Source organism: Procambarus clarkii, chromosome 40 (genome assembly GCF_040958095.1).
Source record: "Procambarus clarkii isolate CNS0578487 chromosome 40, FALCON_Pclarkii_2.0, whole genome shotgun sequence".
Taxonomy (NCBI): Eukaryota; Metazoa; Arthropoda; class Malacostraca; order Decapoda; family Cambaridae; genus Procambarus; species Procambarus clarkii.
The window spans coordinates 1,087,348-1,108,653 of record NC_091189.1 but is presented as its reverse complement, the minus strand read 5'-3'; the positions used below and the strand labels follow the sequence as shown (position 1 = coordinate 1,108,653).

The following is a 21,306-nucleotide window of genomic DNA, read 5'->3' as shown; positions in this document are numbered from 1 at the left end:
AAAGGGGTTTGAGAGGAGAGAGAAGGAGGAGGGATATGCGTACAAGGTTAATGGTTAGGTGCAAAAAGCTTAAATTGTCTAAATTCATAAAAACAAAAAAAATTATACACCTATAGGCCTGGATACACTTTTCTTGATCAATGTAAATGAATGAAATTCTTTCACCTGGTTACTTAAGAGAGTAGTGTGTCAAGTTGGAAAAGAAAACACATTTATAGCTTCAAACTTAAAAATTTAATCATTACACATACGGGATTTTCAATGTTTTTTACAAAAATATTTCTCCTTACAAACACGTTTTTTTTTTATTTCCAGGCATATTTATAATCCATTTATCAGAGAAAAACGCAAGAGTTCTAAGATAATAGATAAATCAGTCAGTTAGCTGTATTGTCACGCTTCTCTCTCTTTCTCTCAAGAGTGAGAGCTTTACGGAGGTGTGTTCGTACCTCACACTGAGAGAAGAGAACTGGGTGATTACTGCTGTACGAGTGTGTCTTGGGTCGCCGACTCCGACTCCAGTGTGCATTACTTAGCTAAAGCTCGCTTTCCAAGTCCGTTGTCAAAATCAAACTCTAATTTAAACAAAACTAACAATAGATCGCCATTATCTGCTTGACAGGCTGCGTCAAAAAAATAATATTCACTATTCGTTAGCTACTTGACAGGGGGAAAATATAGAATTAATTTGCAGAAAAGTGAGCTTTAACTCTTAAATGAATAAAGGTCAGAGTCAGAAAGCAAGTCACTTTAATACTGGGGCGCGCTCTCTCACACCTCAGAACTCTTGGTTTTAAACTATTTACCACACACAAAAATAACCATACAAGGATGCTATGGGACTTGGGGCTCCATATATTGCTCTCTCTCCCTTTCTCTCGTTGCTGAATACAAATCCGTACAAAAAAAAATCTTAATAAATTAGGAGCAAAAGCCATAAAAAAAAATCTTACATAAATAACATAAATAGTGATGTGAAGCACAATTCAGCATCTAGGATGATGTGTGTAAAATGAAACAAAAACAATGGTGTAGGGAACATAATTGTATACCCACGTTAAGAGAGGGGAATGCGGTGGACATTCCCACGAAATACTGTGGAATTTGGTCAACACCTGTAAACAATATGATCCCTTAGTTGTTTGGGTTTGTGTATTTGAACCTACAATAAACAGTTTTGAAGAAAAAGGAACTTTGATATGATTGCCTGCTATCAAGACTTTTTTTGTTTTATTTTAACTTGTAAAATATGACGTGCACATTCGGTCGTTCTTCACAACTGAGAAAATATATCTGATCTTGTAAGAAAAAATAGCTTTCAATACAGATGAATTAATTCACCGCTTTAAAATATTTTATTATTTCAATTTCGGAAAATATATTTCCTTCCAATTAAATGATTAAGTTCTTGGCAAACATTACATTTGATTATAAAAAACAAAACGTCATTGGCTATATGCTTCCAATCTGATTATATTTGATAATATGGCATGTGAAGGACTTCAATCCGGATTAGGGGGGGGGCGCCAATCACTCTACTGCTCAAGTCACTTTTCATATTTCCATGTTGGTCAAGACTTCCTTCTGAGACACCTTAATACCTATGAAGGTAACACAGTCCTTTAAATACAGGCCTCAGACTACGAACATGTAGGGGTGGGGGCGTACTTCTCCCGGTGGGATATGCGAAGACCCTTAGTCTTGGAGAAGAGAATAAATGACATTCAACGGATGTATGTACTTGGTATGTATCTCGAGTATGTACTTGGATACCGTATTTTCCCACCCCCTACATCAATATATATATATATATATATATATATATATATATATATATATATATATATATATATATATATATATATATATATATATATATATATATACACATACACATATATATATAATATACACATACCTACCCCACTTTCCTCTGCACGTATAAGAATACAACTATAACTTGGACCTTTGGACCTTCTCGATTGGTTTCTTATTGCATTTGATCAAAGGTAAACGAGGGAAGGGGAGAAGAATCTAACTGTTGTTGTTTGGTAATTAACTTGAAGCTTGAATTTAACATTTTTAATCATATTACTATATTAAAAAAAACACAAATTTGAAAGCCGTGACTTGTGTATACTGCCTTACAACTGTGTATGATGAGCTAGGAGAAGCGAGCGAGGCCAGCTGGCGTTACTAGGAGGAAAATGGAAATAATAATAGAACAAAAGGCTGCATCACACAACTCTAGCACGTTTCTCAAGGTTATATAGTGTTAATAAGATGACTCTACCGCTTGTCTCTGTGCTGTCACAAGTTTACCGCAGGTGGTGGTGGTGGTGGTGGGGGCAGTGGCCTCACTGGGGTATATTTTACTTATTGACCTCACAAAGGTAATAAAGGCCAATTAAAGGGGTTTAAGGGGTCATTTTCCATTTTAATCCTTCTCTACATGACACAACAGTGTTGCGTGTCAATGCATGTGTGTGTGATTATATATATATATATATATATATATATATATATATATATATATATATATATATATATATATATATATATATATATATTATTTATTATTATCTCTCACACACACACATGGTCTTCTGTCTCCGCCAATGTGGACATGGTCTGAGATCCTCCCGAGTGAAAATAAGTGACAAATAATTGATAAAATGTTATCAGATAGAACTTAAATAAGTTTCTTGATAACATGAATCGAATTACTTACGCCAAAGCACACAATGATAATTAAGGAACCTGGGGTGGGGGTGGGTGGGTTGGTCTGTCTATCAGACTATATAATACCTGGCAGCTTGAGCACCCCGGTACACCACCACTACAACTTTGTGGTTCACCAAAAACTCTTCACCCACTTACAAACGATGTTTTTGTCGTGTTCTAAGGACAATTGCTTGAGAAGAAGCGACAACGGCCATTGGACAAGATGTTCCCAGAGTGGACCCTTGCTGTCGTGGCCCCTTAAAAGGCGCATCACACCCATTACATACCATTACATGTGAACCAATGGTCAAATATAACCTCTTAATGCCAGAACTAACGAAGGTGCAGACGTCTTTGGTCTCGCCGCCATCCGTATAGCTGCCTCAGTAAAATTAATTATATTAAACAAGAAGCTTTATACAGCAAGGAACTTGTGTTGAAGGGAGGGACGGGGGGGGGGGGGGGACTCCTTTTTGGAGATTTGGTTAGTGGAGGAGGAACGAGACATTTACCTTCTTCAGTATAACCATACTGGGGAAAAAAAAAGGCTTTCCTTAGGACTTGAGATATTGGCCGTATACATCAGTGTATACCCAACAAGAAGTCCAAATGTATGCATTGTTTTATATTACAACATAAATACAATATACTGATGCACTTTTTTAAGGTGCACAGCGAGGCCAAAGGTTGACTTAGAATGTATATTAAAAAAAAAGGAAAAATAATCCTTTTGGAGGGTGTGTGTGGAGATGGGTTGGTCACAGATGGTGAAGCTGCAGCCGTCATGACCATGCTCCCACCCTCGTGTACGCTAATACTGTACTCTGCAATATGCATTACTCTGACATATATATGACTGTCAGTCTTCACAAGTGTTTTGATTACCATTACTCGAGCCTGCGAGGGCATATATTAGACCTATGCTTGATTTGTTTTGTTTTTTTTGTCGTTTTTTGTTTTTTTTTGAATAAATATGGAAACGCCAGTGAAGGATGTTTTCCTTAATATTGAAACCACAATTTGAAAAGCCATGAAATGGGCTCTTTCTTCCGTATGTTTTAACCTTAAAGAGCCTTTTGCTCTTTAAGCCTTTTGCTCTTTTTTGCTCTAACCTTAAAGAGCCTTTTGCACACAAGTAAACCACAGAGGCTATCATGCCCAAGGCAGCATTTTCTCTGTAAACTAATATATATCAATAGATAAAAAAAAAAGTTTAATAAAATTTTCACAAATACTTAAAAAAAAATGCAAATATTATGTACGACAGTTACACGACTCGCAGAGCGTAAGTAAAGTTCACTTCGAAATATCGAATACATTATTAATAATATGTTCAGCGAATTATCTATAGCACCAATTGATAAGATTATTGTGTCGGATTATTTGATATGGGAAGTTGATTGATTAATTACTCAAATAAAGAACTATACAAAATTTAGCAATATATATATACATATATATATATATATATATATATATATATATATATATATATATATATATATATATATATATATATATATATATATATATATATTACCTTCCCATATACAACAAACATTCCGTTCACCAGTAAGGCTAAGGCCTTCAATAAATACAATAAATAAAGGTTCCATACAATAGTCTACCAAAAAAAGCAGGGCAATGCGACTAAAATTAATATGTACACCCAACACACATTGTGGGTAGTTAACTTTCATCCCTGGAATGTAAAGACGGAAGGAAAACAATAAGGTCATGTGGGCAAGAGAGAGAGAGAGAGAGACTTTGAAGGCCAATGTCCAGGAGAGGAGAAGGTGCTGAGGAGAGCGGAATGGTACAAGGAGAGAAGTAGCCCAGGTTAAGATGCTTTCTGATGGGGGGAAAAGTCTCACTTTCGTGCAGAGGATTTAAGACTCCCAGACTATAGCACTCAAGAGGCTGTTGGCACAACTCGAGTGTAGCGTTCCACGACGTCGAGGCCCCGAGTGTAGAGTGGGATGGAGAGTTACCATCATCTCTTCAGAATACCCCACGAAGGAAAGAGGAGGCGAAGACTGTGTGTGTGTGTGTGTGTGTGTGTGTGTGTGTGTGTGTGTGTGTGTGTGTGTGTGTGTGTGTGTGTGTGTGTGTGTGTGTGTGTATAATTGAGAAACATGGTTTAAAGAGTTATCATATTTCCAAACGAGGTCATATAGGCATGTTTTAGGTCAACATATACTTCTATGTGTAACAATTTGGAGGAAAATGACCTCAATCTGTCGCTGAGGCTATTTCTTCACCAGGCCGTGTGCACTGGTCACCAGGCCGTGTGCACTGGTCACCAGGCCGTGTGCACTGGTCACCAGGCCGTGTGCACTGGTCACCAGGCCGTGTGCACTGGTCACCAGGCCGTGTGCACTGGTCACCAGGCCGTGTGCATTGGTCACCAGGCTGGTGCGCGCGTCGGCTCCTGGAGAACTCGTAGGAAGCGTTTCCAAATGCACTACGAGAGACAGTATAAATATGACTATAAAAGGAAAACAAAAAAGAATGTAGTTGTCCGACTTGAGAGGCCACGACGGACAAGTCGACGACAGATCCTGGGAGGATAACGATGAAGGTGATGGGTGATGAAGCTTATGTACAAGATGGCCTACTGTGATGACGACGACGACGACGGGGCTTTGGTAGTTGGGCACTGATGCTGGGAGTTTTAAGCCGCGCCCTCACTAACCACCGCACCCAGTTTGGTCACGGGCGCCCTTCCCTGGGCACGGGCGCCCTTCCCTGGGCACGAGAACCCTTCCCTGGGCACCCACTGCCATCCACGTAACATTTTCCCCGCCTCCTAACGAGGTAGTTGATCACAGGCAACAGCGGAGATATGGGAGGCTGATGAGGGCACGGGCGTGAACTAGGTAGTTGCGGTTAGCCGTCTCCGCCGTCACAAGGTTGTGGCGTGGCTGCCCTGGGAGGACGTGGAACTAAAGTCAAGTCTGTCTTGGGGTCGAGGTGTGGCTGGAAGGGACCCAGAACTGTGCGAGGACCCGACGGACCCCAGGGACCCCACGGGCGAAGTGGCCGCATGAGCAGCCAGAGCCGAGGGCGTGGCAGCTGGGGCACTTCGAGTGGAGATCGATCGCGTGAGGGTGTCCTTGGAACGAAGCATGAACCACGGGTGCTGCAGGATCTGTTCCAGCGTGGGACGGTCGCTAGGTCGAACTCGAAGGCACCATCGGATGAGACTCTGGCACTCCTCGGACACCGGCAGCCGAAACTGCAGTCTGGCGGACACGATCTGTTCCTCGTACTCGAAGGGAATGTCGCCAAATACCAGATCGTAGAGTAAGATGCCCAGAGACCACACAGTGGCAGAGGCGCCTTGGTACTGGTTGTGGAGAATCCACTCCGGAGGCGAGTACACCTTCGTTCCTGCAGGAAGACAGAGAATACACGGTTAACACATGTAAACACACATACAAACATGCATAAACACACATCACAGACAAACATGTAAAACAAAAAAGGACACAGCCATTCAGGACCAAAAGGAAAGGACAATGTCTGTGTCGAAAAGGACACAGACATTCAGTTGCGTAGAAGACATATACACACTCTGGTATGCGCTTCTCTAGTACACGTATTTATTAAAAATAAATCTATCAAACTATTAAAAAGAAATCGATTACGCCAACATCCATTGTCCTAATCATTCCTAACACTAAAAACTAAATAAAATAATGATAGATAGTGTAATACGTACAAATAGTCGGAGTTATAAAGATAAAAAAAAAGTTATTATAAAAGTGAACAGTAAGCCTTCCAACTTACAAAAGCCCACTTCACGATTCTGGCCAGAAGCAACAGACTTGAGGAGTCTGGCTTGTGTGTTGCGACCTACGGCATGGGTTGACCCCAAGTAGGTATTTTACACTCCAAATCAACAGTTCCTCCACCCCTGTCACCCCATTTATAAACCTCACCATCCACAACTTTCAAGGCCAGATTTGACGAAGAATTCGAACGTAAGAATAGTTTAATCGTAACGCAACAGGTACAACGGGTTTTTGGGGTATAACAAGGTATGGACTTCCCTTCCCCGTTATCTTGAGGTTATCTTGAGATGATTTCGGGGCTTTAGTGTCCCCGCGGCCCGGTCCTCGACCAGGCCTCCACCCCCAGGAAGCAGCCCGTGACAGCTGACTAACTCCCAGGAACCTATTTACTGCTAGGTAACAGGGGCATTCAGGGTGAAAGAAACTTTGCCCATTTGTTTCTGCCTCGTGCGGGAATCGAACCCGCGCCACAGAATTACGAGTCCTGCGCGCTATCCACCAGGCTACGAGGCCCCCGTAGTCACTGATAAGGAAGAATTGATTAGTAGTTCATCCGAATTATATTGCTCCCACTATTTGTCAGTTATTTCCTCACACCGATTATTGCAACCTTGTTCCCTCATCTCTCATTACATACTCTTCCTCACAAACATACACTCCCTCCCTCCCTCACACCCTCTCTCTGCCTCCCTCCTTCCCGTCTCTCTCCCTCCTCCTCGTACTCCCATTTCTTTCCCCTCTATCTCTAAACTAGCAACAAATTAAACTATATATACAGTTGAGGACAAAAACGGGCCATATTGTGTTGGGGAGAGGAGCCCCCCGACGCGTAGCTGGAGCCACCGACAGTGGCGACCCCGCTGCCAAGTTCGTATCAGTTGGTCGGGCTGCCCGTGGCTGCCTTATTCCGGAACAGGAAGAAGTGTCTTCCTTCCTCCTCTCCCCTCACCCCTCCCACCTCTCCTCTCCTTGCTACCTTCCTCAACAGCACGCGAGCACACACACACACACACACACACACACACACACACACACACACACACACACACACACACACACACACACACACACACACACACAGTGTCAACACATCTCAACCTTAATCCTTCCTCACTCTCTACCTCCCTCACCATCAACACCCTACCACCACCGCCACCCACACCATCCCCCACCACCACCCCCCGGGCACCCCCTGCCCCCCACCACCACCCCACCAACAACGCTCACCTTGCCCCGGATACGTGGGGAAGTGTGAAGGCCAAGAGGACCAGTGCCACGGGGAGCGCAGCAAGGAAGTCAGGCGAATAAAAGTGGCACTGGTGTCTGCACCTTGCGTCAACCAGCCCACCGTGACGTCGTCACTAGTCTGGTGCCAGACGGCCAATGCCCGCTTGTCTGGTTGTTTCGTTCGTGAATCGTGAATCTCGTACAGGTGTCAGAGAGAGAGAGAGAGAGAGAGAGAGAGAGAGAGAGAGAGAGAGAGAGAGAGAGAGAGAGAGAGAGAGGGAGGGAGGGAGGGAGAGAGAGAGAGGGGAGAGAGGGGAAGAGGGGGGAGAGGGAATATGTGTGGGGTGACAGGGAAGAGGAGATTTACAATTCCCAATACACACGAATATATCACCAAAATGTCTACCTTGTTCATCTTTCCTCCCTTCCTTCATTTTGAACTGTCATGAAGGTCTTCTTAACCCCCCCCCCTTCCCTATTTCTATCTGAATATAACATTGTGCTGGTCGAGGTTGATGTCTAATAGCCACTTTTCCGACCACATCTGGAGTTTGTCAAGTTCATTTTGCGGTATATCATAGTCTCCCCTTCTCTCTCTTATGGCTATTCTCATTAGTTTCGAATCATCAGTAAATATTGATACTATGGAGCCAATTTCCTGGTAGGTCGTTTACGTAAATTAAGAACAGAATAGGTCTTACTGCAACGTGGAGAAAGTGAATGAGGTTGGAGACGGTAAGAGGGAGAAGAAGATGGGAGGAGGAGGGGAAGGAGACAAATATAAGCAGGAGAAAGATGACTAAGGAAGAAATATAATGAGAAACAATGTGCAAATAAATAAAGGCTATAATTAATGAGAAACAACTCGCTGAGAAGAGAAAGATGAGAACATTTTCTCACTGGTGCGACCTAGTAAGAGATCAAACTTTTGAACTTCAGTTATACTCGTCGAAATAATAACAACGCAGAAAAACAAGTATACACACACACACACACACACACACACACACACACACACACACACACACACACACCCACACACACACACACACACACACACACACACACACACACACACCCACACACACACACACACACACACACACACACACACACACACACCCACACCCACACACACACACACACACACACACACACACACACAGGTACGTACGTTGAGAGTAACTACTGTAAACTATCTCTGAGAACCCGACATCGAATCTCCAAATGGGTTTAATTGGGCCAATTTGTACCCCGCATCTCCCTCTTACTCGCGCTCTTCTTTACTCCTGTGTGTGTGTGTGTGTAGACTCACCTAGTTGTGCTTGCGGGGGTTGAGCTTTGACTCTTTGGTCCCGCCTCTCAACCGTCAATCAACTGATGTACAGATTCCTGAGCCTACTGGGCTCTATCATATCTACATTTAAAACTGTGCATGTAGTCAGCCTCCACTACATCACCGCCTATAATGCATTCCATCTGTTAACTACTCTGACACTGAAAAAGTTCTTTCTAATGTCCCTGTGGCTCATTAGGGTACTCAAGTTTCCACCTGTGTCCTCTTGTTCGCGTACCACCCGTGTGTGCACGTGTTCAGGTGTGTGTGCATGTGTGTAAAGCTCATAAATAACAGTTCAGAGCGGCCAGAACTCTTCGCTTCACGCTCTGGTTGTCAATCCTTTTTAGACTTTTGACCAGACACCTACCACATCCCTCGCTGTGACATACACTCCCTCGGCGCAGCTGGGAGAGAGACGGCGGGAAGGGCTGGGGAGGGAGAGAGAGAGAGAGAGAGAGAGAGAGAGAGAGAGAGAGAGAGAGAGAGAGAGAGAGAGAGAGAGAGAGAGAGAGAGAGAGAGAGAGAGAGAGAGAGAGAGAGAAGAGGGACGGATGGGGCAGAGAGAGTGAAAGTGAAAAATAGAGATGGACAGAGTGAGAAGCTGAATTAAGGTTGAAAATGAAATTAGAAGTGGAAGAGATATAGATAGGAAAGGGGAGATGTGAGAGCAAGGAGACGATAAGAACAAGATATACGAGTGTATGGAAACATGGAAGGAGATAATACAGAGCTGGAGACGAGAGAAGAGAGTACGATTATAAATATAAACAATGCTTTGGACTTATTAACCCAGGCGAGGCTGATCCTAAAGCAGGATCCTATTTGACCATGCAAGGCAGGTCATATAGTAGGCCTACTTGGCCATGCGAGGCAGGTCATATAGTAGGCCTACTTGGCCATGCGAGACAGGTCATGTTGAAGGTCCACATGCCGATTTTAACCCACTAGATCCTTTCTGCAGCCGAATTTAATAATATATAGACTAATGAAATCGCAGGACACTGGCGTCCCTACATAAATTTACTAACGTGGTTTGAAGGTACAGTACGCGTCTGGGGTGACCCAGGACGCTCGTTGGATTCCACCGTCCTGCTCCTTTAATTTTCTTATATATATCTCGTTACTGCGATTTAATTATTCATTCCTGCTCTATGGATAATCTAAATTATAAACAATAAAGGTACAAAAGAGCGATCCTCAAGGCACCCTATTCCTGACTGCTCACCACGTTAATAATGGAAGCCTGTTTTCTGGATTTGTCACTTTGTAAAAAAAAAATGCATCTGTTTTGCGTGCGTGTGGTGTCGGGACGCAGGTGACTAGACAATCCACTAGGCAACACAACACATAACTCCGCAACAACCCCCCTACCAACGAAGAAGAAGAAGATTTACATACAATACAATGTCAGAGAGGATGGCCAACCCGTCATCGCACACGACCCACTGTGCACGGCTGACGAGGATAAACCTCGCCTCACTATATATATAAATACGCTCTTTAGAAGCACCCTCCTATTACGCCACAGACAGACTGTGCCTCCCCGCGTCACCGCAGCGCCCTGGCGGACTACCACCACGCCACTGAACACAAATATCCTCCTCCGAGACGCGAGTTAAGGCGGGAACAATAATAGACCGCGCGGGTAGGCGTTAGCGAGACTCCGGAGCCAAATTAAGCACAACAATGCAACGTGACATGTAAAAGTTGAACGCCGAGAACCACAAAGCCGTCTCGCGCGCCCCCTCGCAGTATCTTGCTCTTCCCTGACGTGAGCGCCATTGCCCAAGCTTTTCTGCTCAATGTCACCCCTCGTAAAGTCTCTCACCCTCCTTTCTTTCTTTTTCTCTTTAGCACAGACATGAAAAAAGGGGGGAAGGATATAAATACAGCTGTTGCTTGGTATCCCAGCTCGGAATAGCTGGTTCTGCTCGGTATACAGCTACCCAACAGTCGTGTAGCATAGCGAAGAGGCTGTTTAGTGCACTGAAATTCGCCTTTTTCACTGTAGATGTTCAGGGTGGTATTCTGCGTGACCTTAGAGGGAACACAGTTTTAGCAATGGCTTCTTTAGTTTCTGCAAGGGCATATAGATTGTAGGAATTGTATTATACAGCGGTCATTGGCAGGTTGGGGCTTCTCTCTCTATGCGTATAGCAAACTGTGTGACCAGTGGTGCTTTCTGTCTCTACACGCAGCTCACTCTATTGTGTGTTTATTATCCAGGCTTTAATGTCTTGGGTTTATTATCCAGGCTTTAATGTCTTGGGTTTATTATCCAGGCTTCTATGTCTTGGGTTTATTATCCAGGCTTCTATGTCTTGGGTTTATTATCCAGGCTTTAATGTCTTGGGTTTATTATCCAGGCTTCTATGTCTTGGGTTTATTATCCAGGCTTCTATGTCTTGGGTTTATTATCCAGGCTTGTATGTCTTGGGTTTATTATCCACGCTTGTATGTCTTGGGTTTATTATCCAGGCTTCTATGTCTTGGGTTTATTATCCAGGCTTCTATGTCTTGGGTTTATTATCCAGGCTTCTATGTCTTGGGTTTATTATCCAGGCTTCTATGTCTTGGGTTTATTATCCAGGCTTCTATGTCTTGGGTTTATTATCCAGGCTTCTATGTCTTGGGTTTATTATCCAGGCTTCTATGTCTTGGGTTTATTATCCAGGCTTTTACACACAGTCTCGTAGCAGTCCACTAGTCCCCACACGATGGCTGCCTTCTCTCACCTTCCCTCAGTACATGGTGTCTGTCCACGCCATATATGACCCACTAGGACTCCTGCCTATTGCTAGGTCACGTGTATTAACAACACAGTTAAGGTGTGTGTAGACGCCTGTCAGTCATCTAGTCCACTTCCTGTCACTCACTTTCTCCCCAAACAGTGTGTGTGTGTGTGTGTGTGTGTGTGTGTGTGTGTGTGTGTGTGTGTGTGTGTGTGTGTGTGTGTGTGTGTGTGTGTGTGTGTACTCACCTAATTGTGAGTACACACACACACACTGTTTGGGGAGAAAGTGAGTGACAGGAATGTGTGTGTGTGTGTGTGTGTGTGTGTGTGTGTGTGTGTGTGTGTGTGTGTGTGTGTGTGTGTGTGTGTGTGTGTGTGTGTGTGTGTGACCTAGCATTGCGTGCGTGCATGTTGGTGCTTGAATGCGCGTGAGCATGCGAGTGCCCCGGAGTGCGAATATGTTTATGCTATTTTAATACAAATACTAGAAAGTCCACAAAGTATCTATCAAAGCAAATTAATCAATTAACACTAAGACATTCACAGTAGTTACCGTTGAGCTACGTTAACAGCCGCTTAGTGCAAATGACCACACGGAGAGGCTTCCCAAATAAAGAGAAGCTTTACCTACAGCTTGAACAAAGGGTCGATGACGTGAGTACGATAGACCCAGCAAGTGCACGTCTTATTGCGACAGGTGTGGCGCGCGCACGTCTTATTGCGACAGGTGTGGCGCGCGCACGTCTTATTGCGACAGGTGTGGCGTGCGCACGTCATATTGCGACAGGCGTGGCGTGCGCACTACGATGCTCTTCCTTTCAGGGTGAAGGGGGGTAGACACCGCACTTAGTAATACGCTGATGATGGCTGGTCTATGTTGCGGAGGTGATAGGGTATGTATGTTGAGATGCAAGTTGATGTGGTGCGTATTGAGGTGGTGAATGATGTATGTTGTGCTGACTCTGTGGAGCTATCTATGAATACATCTATTCAATACATACATCTAAATACAACCCTCCCACCCATACACACACACACACACAAACATAAATACAAACGCACGCACACGATGAATGCAAAGGTACATTGATCCCATGCCTCCTGCATGCTTCAGGCACAGGTGTAGAGAACACAATCAACACTTAACGTTTCAACAAAAGCACGCATACATACCACCAGAGCCGCGTGCACGCATGAATACCCCTCCTCCTTTAGAAGGTAGAAGTGGACGGACCCCATGAGTTGAAGCTCAACTTCCATCCACCCTTCCCCCCCCCCCCTTCACCCACAAGCACAATAATGCGATTACAGCTAGGCGCGTACAAGCGAGCGCATACGAAAAGCAAACACCCATGCACAAACGCGCACGTAAGATACACATTGCACGCGCGCGAGCACACACAAGCACATGCACTCAACCACATGCACGCATAAAGACACAGGTAATCAAGACACGCACGCAAGTGCTTGTCGTGCAGGAAGATAACCATGATTGAACCCCAAACACGACTGGCTGGGATCCCTCATTGCCAACTCTTAGTTTCGCACGACTTTTTCGATAACAGGAAATTTGGCAACACTGGTGAGAGAAATGATATCATGAACGCGCGTTGTTGGTAACGCTGATAATACCACTGGATATCTTAGTAGCATCAATCGATGTTATAACACCAAATGAAGTTTTAATGACACCAACATCAAAGGGGGATTCTAATTTCACACATGTACTGAAAGCAGGTAGTAAAAATATCAAAATTTGATACACCACGATACACAGAGAATCCCACACACACACAGACACATACAGACAGACTCTCAGACACACAAAGTCCCTAAATACATGTTTCGCGACTTTCAAAATAATGTTTCCATTACAATTTAAGAATCAGTTGCTTTAGCATTATTTACGTTTACAAGAGGAAGAGGAAGAGAAATAGAAGCAAAGTAGAAGAGCAACAATTACACTGATAAAAATGATTGGAAGCAGAAACGAAAACTTGACTTCAAAAAATGTAAACAAAATGCTCACTTAAACACTTACCCTCAAAATCGGTGTAGACTTTGTCTCTGACGAAGAAAGCCCCGGAGCCAAAGTCTATGAGCTTAAGGGCGACTCTCCCTTGTCTGTCCGTGGTCACGAGGAGATTTTCGTCTTTAATGTCTCGGTGGATTACTCCGGCCATATGACAAGAGAGTACCATTGACACCACCTGTAGGAAGCGGAGAACAGAACACAGGGTTAGGTCTGGCTACTAGGGTTTACACACACACACACACACACACACACACACACACACACATACACACACACACACACACACACACATACACGCACACACGCACGCACGCACGCACGCACGCACGCACGCGCGCACACACACACACACACACACACACACACACACACACACACACATACACACACACGCACACACGCACGCACGCACGCACGCACGCACGCACGCACGCACGCACGCACACACATACACACACACACACACAGTTCCCTGAATTTAAAATGGTAGCCTAATGTTGAACCAAAATTATCCAATGAATTCTAAGTAGATCAATATCACCTGTTGGTTATTCTTTCATATAAGGAAAAACTGAACACTTTCTAATAATTGCATTAAACTCAATTCAGCATCAAGGCTCAATTTCCCTACTAAAGAAAAAGTCAGGCTACAAACGAGTTTCTTTTGATATCGGAAAAATGTCAAATCACATTTAACCTCGTTATAAACACACACTCATACACACCTGCATCATGAATTCTCGGGCCTCTTCCTCAGGTAAGGGCCCCCGCTCCGTGACGTAGTCGTAGAGGTCCTTACAAGGGTTTGGTCTCTCCAGGATCAAGAGGAAGGATTCGTCCTTCTCCAACCAGTCCAGGAGGCGCACCACCTGCGGGATGTGTGCTACTCGAAGCAGAAGTGCCACCTCCATCGGCACTCGCTGCCCGTTTACCTGTGACAAAGAGAACAAATGGACACCTGGTCAGTCTTGGTTAAGTGTCGAAGTAGGATTAGGATTCACAAAACACTTTTGTGACCCCACTGACGAGGCTTATAGGTCTTTATCTAAACGTGAATATTTATTTTGGTTTTATATAGAGAGAAACAGACGTTTGCCAAGCTCTGAAGTGTTACGATGTCGTCTTCAATTTAAGGTTATAATTACTTTGGACGACATCGTAGCGCTTCAGATCTCGTAAACCATTCGAGATAAGAGATACAGATCTGGATGGTCATAGATATCGATGCACTTTGCGTGTTTATTTTTAGTTGATTAGATAACTAAATTTCTCGAGTGTCTTGGCACCTAGTTAAAAGGGTAAACGTTATCTATATGTGATGTTGAGGAAATAGTGTTTCCCAAACCTTGTGTGCCTGCTCCCGTGAGTCACATTATTAATTTGAACAGTCTTTAGCAGTAATTTTAGAACTAGCACATTTACAAAAAAATATTAACAACATATTCTTAGTAAATAATACGTGAAATATTCAAAGCCAAAATCATCACAAAATAAACACACAACTCCAAACGTAACCTCCCACACATGTTTCAAGGTCGACTTAATTCAATCGAGCCCAACTGGGCGAGCTATTACGTGACGTAGTTTAAACGCGACGGGTCCATCAATTACTGCACACATCTATACAGGTTTCAAGGTCACTAAATCTTACTTGATTTGCACACCCACACGACCTCAACATTTACCCAAATTGTGCAACGTGTGTCAGTGTCTCTATAAGGAGCGAAACGTGAAGTGCTCCGATTACGAAGCATCTTTATCAAACTGCCTTGTGTCTGTGGCAAACGAGTGAGTAATACCCAGAAAACAATTATTGATATTCAGGACTCTTGCGAAGGCGATTTGACACTAAGAAACTTAAGTCTTTCCTGATCCAACGGCAAGCTGTTTTTTTTGCCCATGACGAAGGGATGTCAAGTATACAGTATATAAAAAAATCCCCAATTAGTACCTTTTCCCAAAAGTCGCTCCACCAAACAGCTTCGACACACAGGTTGTCAAAATGGTCTCCTGGAACGTAATGGTAGAAGCAACAGTGGTTGTGACGCTGTTGTAATGACAGTAGCAACAGTGTTATCTGTAATTTAGCGCAGCATATGTAAGTAGCCTAGCCTCCGTGAGAAGCATTGATTGTAAGATATATTTATCTAGCAGGGAGATCCCCCTCTTCCCCCTTCTCTGACACCCTCCTCCTCCTCTCACCCCTTCTCTATGACCCCTCCCCCTTTCTCTGACCCCTCCCCCTTTCTCTGACCCCTCCAAAAGACGGAGGGACGCGCAAGGGAGGTAGACATTGGCGAAGGTCAGTCACTTTTGCACCGCACACGACTCCTATCAGCTTTAAGACTATATTGCCCTATATATTCCGGTCATCGGGGATGCGTACACCATCACGTGCACAATCTACAGGAAGGAAAACTATTGTTTTCAGACAATAAAACCTTGACCACTGACACCTGCAGGGAAGTGTGTGTGGGGAAAGAAGGGGTGAAAAAGTGCAAGGAAAGGAACAAAAAACGAGAAAAGGAGAGACAAGAGAGAAAGGAAGCAAGATGGGTCCTTTAGATGCCTGGCACCTGGCGTCCCTTGCCCCCCCCCCCCCACTTTGTGCTGCTTAGCGAGACACATCAAAATCATGCGATCACTCTCAACATAGATGATATTAGTGTAACGCTTTCACGTGAACTGGAGAGATATACGGAGCCTTGTTAAGTTCGTACCCATAGATCTTCCTCCACCTCCCTTCTCTCTCTCTCTCTCTCTCTCTCTCTCTCTCTCTCTCTCTCTCTCTCTCTCTCTCTCTCTCTCTCTCTCTCTCTCTCTCTCTCAAAAATGACAGCCGTCTCAAGCCATCTGTCCAGCCCAGAAGCAGCCAGGCATTACGAGGTCTATATATAGAGCAGCTGCGTGCAGCAGACGGCGGATGGCTGCGGCAGGAGTGGCCGCCGCCGACCAAGTGAGGACCCCAAAGCGCAACACCAGCCGGCTCCACACGCCAGGTGGAGTAGGAGTAGCCACCTGCCACACCCGCCACCATCTGCTTCACGCTGCATACTAGTCTGGGTTATCGACAGACTCGCAACCTTCAAAATAACGAGTGACTTGAGTGCGTCAGCGTTATTACTCCTTTGAGTGCACTCGCGTTAACATCCCCAAGGAAGACAGTAAACAAAAACTAGATTAAAAGCATTCCAGAGCTTCCATTCAGCCCTGGAATGCAAAGACCAGTTCCTAAAGTAGGATGGCACTACCATTCCTTCCCACCGTCCTATCCCAAATCCTTATCCTGACCCCTTCCCCAGGGCTATATAGTCGTAATGGCATGGCGCTTTCTCCTCATAGTTCCCTTCCCTTCCTACCCTCGCGCCCCCCCTCCCCTTCTGACTCAACAGCCTAAACAGTCGAGATCACTGCTGACAAGCCTCTCCAATACGATGATCGAGGTCTTCTCTCAGAGCACCAACGCCTCAAGCTGACCACGAAGGAAACAAATTCAAGTGCATTTACATAACTTATGCCTGAGTGAGACCGACTACCGAGGAGTCTGTGCTACGGTGTTTTCATAGAGGAAGGATCCTCGACAATTTTACTAAAATGTGTGTGTGTGAGAGAGAGAGAGAGAGAGAGAGAGAGAGAGAGAGAGAGAGAGAGAGAGAGAGAGAGAGAGCTGTGGAGTAGGAGTCTCCTATTGAACAGGAGGAAAAGAATTGGCCACAGGGAGGGAAAGACGGTAGGTTTTGGATCAGGAAAAAAAGGGCCTAGGAACAGGGGGGGGGGAGGGTCAAACATCATAGAATTCGCAACTTGCAATGAATAAATTCAATTTATCTAGAATCTAGAACATTAAAATTATTTTGTTCTAGCGTCTAGACTTTTTTTTATAAGTTGAAGGTCAGTCAAAAGCATCCACCAGATGAAGAAAGATCAACTTGATTTCGTCCCCTGGCCCAAGTAGCCTCGTGCCTTACCCATTACCCTCGTACCCTTACCTTAGCCACGAGTCTTACTCGTGCAGTCCTCCACCAAGAGAACCAGTTGGAGACACTTGCTGGGTTCAACACGACGAGTAAATATATGAAAATGTCGTCTAGAACCACCCCCCCCCCACACACAGCAACACTTCCCCCCACCCGAATCACTCTAAGACTCCCCCAATCCCCCTCATGCCACCCATTCTTGACACCCTATCCCACAACCACCCAATTTTCTCTTCACCACACACACGCCATCATGTCTGTCTGTGTGCATACAACAGCATACATACTGTGTGCATACAACAGCATACATACTGTGTGCGTACAACAGCACTGCTGTTGTTGTGACGTGTACACCAGACACGCCACACCTGGATTGCAATCTCGCGCATCGCGGTGCTCTCGCTCGCGAGATCATGTACGAGTTTCTCAACTGCCTCGGAAATCGAGACTGGAGGCACGCTGAGCGGGCGGGCGGGCGTGTTCGCGGAGGCCGCCTTCAGCAGCGTCGCCCTGGTATTCGGGCCGAGTCTTACATCAATCTAGAAAGCTGGAGGAGTCCTGGCCCCAGCTGGCCACATCCGTTCCACCACTGCTTCCCACTTGGGCTGGACGGTAGAGCGACGGTCTCGCTTCATGCAGGTCGGAGTTCAATCCCCGACCGTCCAAGTGGTTTGGCACCATTCCTTTCCCCCCCTGTCCCATCCCAAATCCTTATCCTGACCCCTTCCCAGTGCTATAAGAGTCGTAAACGGCTTGGCGCTTTCTCCTGATACTTCCCCTGGAAAGTGTACTAAAAGGAAGAAAATAAATACGCGCCAACAAATACGATGAAACAAACAGAAAGGGGAAAAAAAGGTCAGGAAATAGAAGCAGACAAAACGTGAAATATAAATAAAAGGGGGAAGTAGAGGAAAAGAAGCGATTAGTGTGCAGATCACAAAGAAAAAAAAAGTGCAAGCTATTGCCTTCATCAATGTAAAGAGGAAGGTTGGGGGGGGGGGAGGGGGGTGTTGCAGATGACCTTAAAAAGCTAAGGGATCCATACATAAATTACACCCACCCCCCAATTTCTCCCCCAGTCCATTCGCCATCCCCCTCCTCGCTCCCCCCCTCCCCGCCACCCCCCTCCCAGTCCGCCTGGCCAGCCAGCACCGGCGTGGTGGGCCTCCTGACTGTTGAGCAGCCAGCCAGCTGGTCGCGGAATGATACCGTCCAGGGGATATAAGGTGATATACCGCTAGAATTTCCCGTTCTAGATATCTTAAAAGGTGCGTTGGTATAACGGGGTTGGCCTCGGCATACCTTCCTCAAGGCAGCACAGCACGGCTGCCACACGTACGATATCCTAAAAGCGCGCGTGCTCGCTTTAGGGGGCACGCACGCGCACACACACACACACCATCGCTATCATTGCAGATGCAAAAAAAAACTCTATCAGAGTCGAAGAAATACAGCCGCCTCCCACCAACCAAACCATCAGCTGGGAAGCCAAGCCCTTGAAAATATTCTCAATCGATGGGTCACAATTAGACGTTAGCAGAATGTTGAATAATTGAGCATCTAAATGGACGGCGGCTGAGGCGTCTGCATGACGCCGAGTGAACCGTTTGGTGTGAGACAGGTGCATACTGCACCTACAGTACACACACCTGCTTCCCGTACACAGCTGCCTGCCACCTGCCTTTCCTATACACCTGCTTGCCACCTGTCTTCCCTATACACCTGCTTGCCACCTGCCTTCCCTACAAAGCTGCTTGCCACCTGCCTGTCACCTGCCTTCAGGGTCAGTGGCAGGGGAGTGCTGATGGCTAACCAGGAACAAAAATACAGGAGCTTCATGTGAACTAGAGAACAAATAGGTTTAAACTTCAAACTTAAGAGCAATGAGAGAGAGAGAGAGACAGACCGACCGAGCGAGCGGAACTGACAAGAAACTTATTACTTTCTCTTTCAAAGCGAAAGTCATTGCTAGACGAAGGGAAAGCACATCCCTGATAGCGTGAACCGAATCTGTGTTTGCGACGTAGCTCGTTCCCCCCTGAAGCCTCCTCTATTCCCCAGAGAGGATATAAACTTCGCGACAAAAGGGCAGCTTGGGTTTAGAAGGGAAGTCAAGCCTGAGAAACTTGATCGAGTTCTAGCTATGATAAGTTTATTCAAATATGCTTGGAAAAACAGTTGGGTAGACAGCATTTTCTTAGATTGTTAAAAAAGCATAACTATTCTTCATGAAAGTCTGGTGTACAAGATGTAGAAGTAGCTAGGGATAACAGACAACTGTGTCATGTTTTAAGTCCTGAAAGACATAAAAATAATGTCAGAAAGGTGGTTTCGAGCCGGAGCAATGTGGTAAGGATGGCTTACACTAAGGCTGGAACCTACATATATATATATATATATATATATATATATATATATATATATATATATATATATATATATATATAATATATATATAATGTGTGTGTAAAGCAGTGGGGCATTTCCTAACAGGTAAAGAAGCCAGCCTCAGAGCCTCAAGACAATCTCCACCTTACGTTGCGTTTTAGAAAATCTTGTCATAATTGCAGGCTTAAAAGACCAAAGGCCACAGAAGCTGCCGGGAGTCTAGAGCCCATTTAGTTGTCTACACGCTGGTCTGAGGGATTACTAACAAAAAAAGAAATCTGGATTCCTGATACAAGCTAATTAGTGCGTTTATAGTGTCAATCTTTCAGTTGCTTGACAGTCTGCCTCCACGGCAATAGTAAAAGCGGAATTAGGGAAGTTTGATTAGAGCTAGTGGTATACTAAGTGTCGGGTCAAAAGGCCTGTGTTAGAGTAACAAGTGCTATGAATTGTGAACGACAAGGACACTTACCACGCCCCAAGCGGGCACTCGGTCCTTGGCTATGAGTTTGATGGCAACGGGCACTCCGTCCTTCATCCTGGTGCCCGCGTACACGGTGCCAAAGCCGCCCTTCCCCAGCACCTTGGAGATAACTTTTCCCCTCTCATCCACTATCTTCTCCAAGCGGTAGAGTCTCTCCCGCTCCGTACCTCCACCTCCACCTGGTCCACACCCGCGTCCGCTGCCTCCACCATTGCAGGGGGAGTGGCTGGGGGGCTTGGCGGTGGTGGTGGGGGCTGAGGGGGTGCAGTGGTGCGTTGTGGTGGTGGTGGAGGAGGTGGTTGGACTGGAGTTTTGGAGGTGGTGGAGGTGGTGGTGGTGTTGTTGGTGGTGGTGGTGATGCGCGGTGTTGTGGAGCGAGTGGCTGGGTGTGGTTGTTGGGGTGTGGCTGATGTTGTGGTGGTTGCCGGGGCTGTGTTGATCCCGTCCAACTGGAATATAAAAAAAAAACACATTTTAAAATATCTTAATGGAAGCTTAAATATACAATAACAATTATCTTGACCACAACATAAACAAAAATTAAGACGAGCAAAAAGACAGATTTCACAGACTAAAATAATGGAAATCAAAGAAGTAAATG

General features: G+C 45.1%; 1 protein-coding gene across 1 annotated transcript in view; it reads right to left on the bottom strand.

Annotated features, from left to right (window-relative positions):
- Positions 1-211: 211 nt before the first annotated feature.
- The window catches only part of LOC123757810 (serine/threonine-protein kinase pim-3), a 30,812-nt gene continuing 9,717 nt past the window's right edge, over positions 212-21,306 (bottom strand). The window contains exons 2-5 of the mRNA XM_045741655.2: positions 20,694-21,154; positions 14,582-14,788; positions 13,863-14,031; positions 212-6,117 (exon numbers count right to left, since the gene is read on the bottom strand). Coding sequence (XP_045597611.1) covers positions 5,630-6,117; positions 13,863-14,031; positions 14,582-14,788; positions 20,694-21,154 — 1,325 coding nt within the window. The 3' untranslated portion in view covers positions 212-5,629. The remainder of the gene's footprint in view (positions 6,118-13,862; positions 14,032-14,581; positions 14,789-20,693; positions 21,155-21,306) is intronic.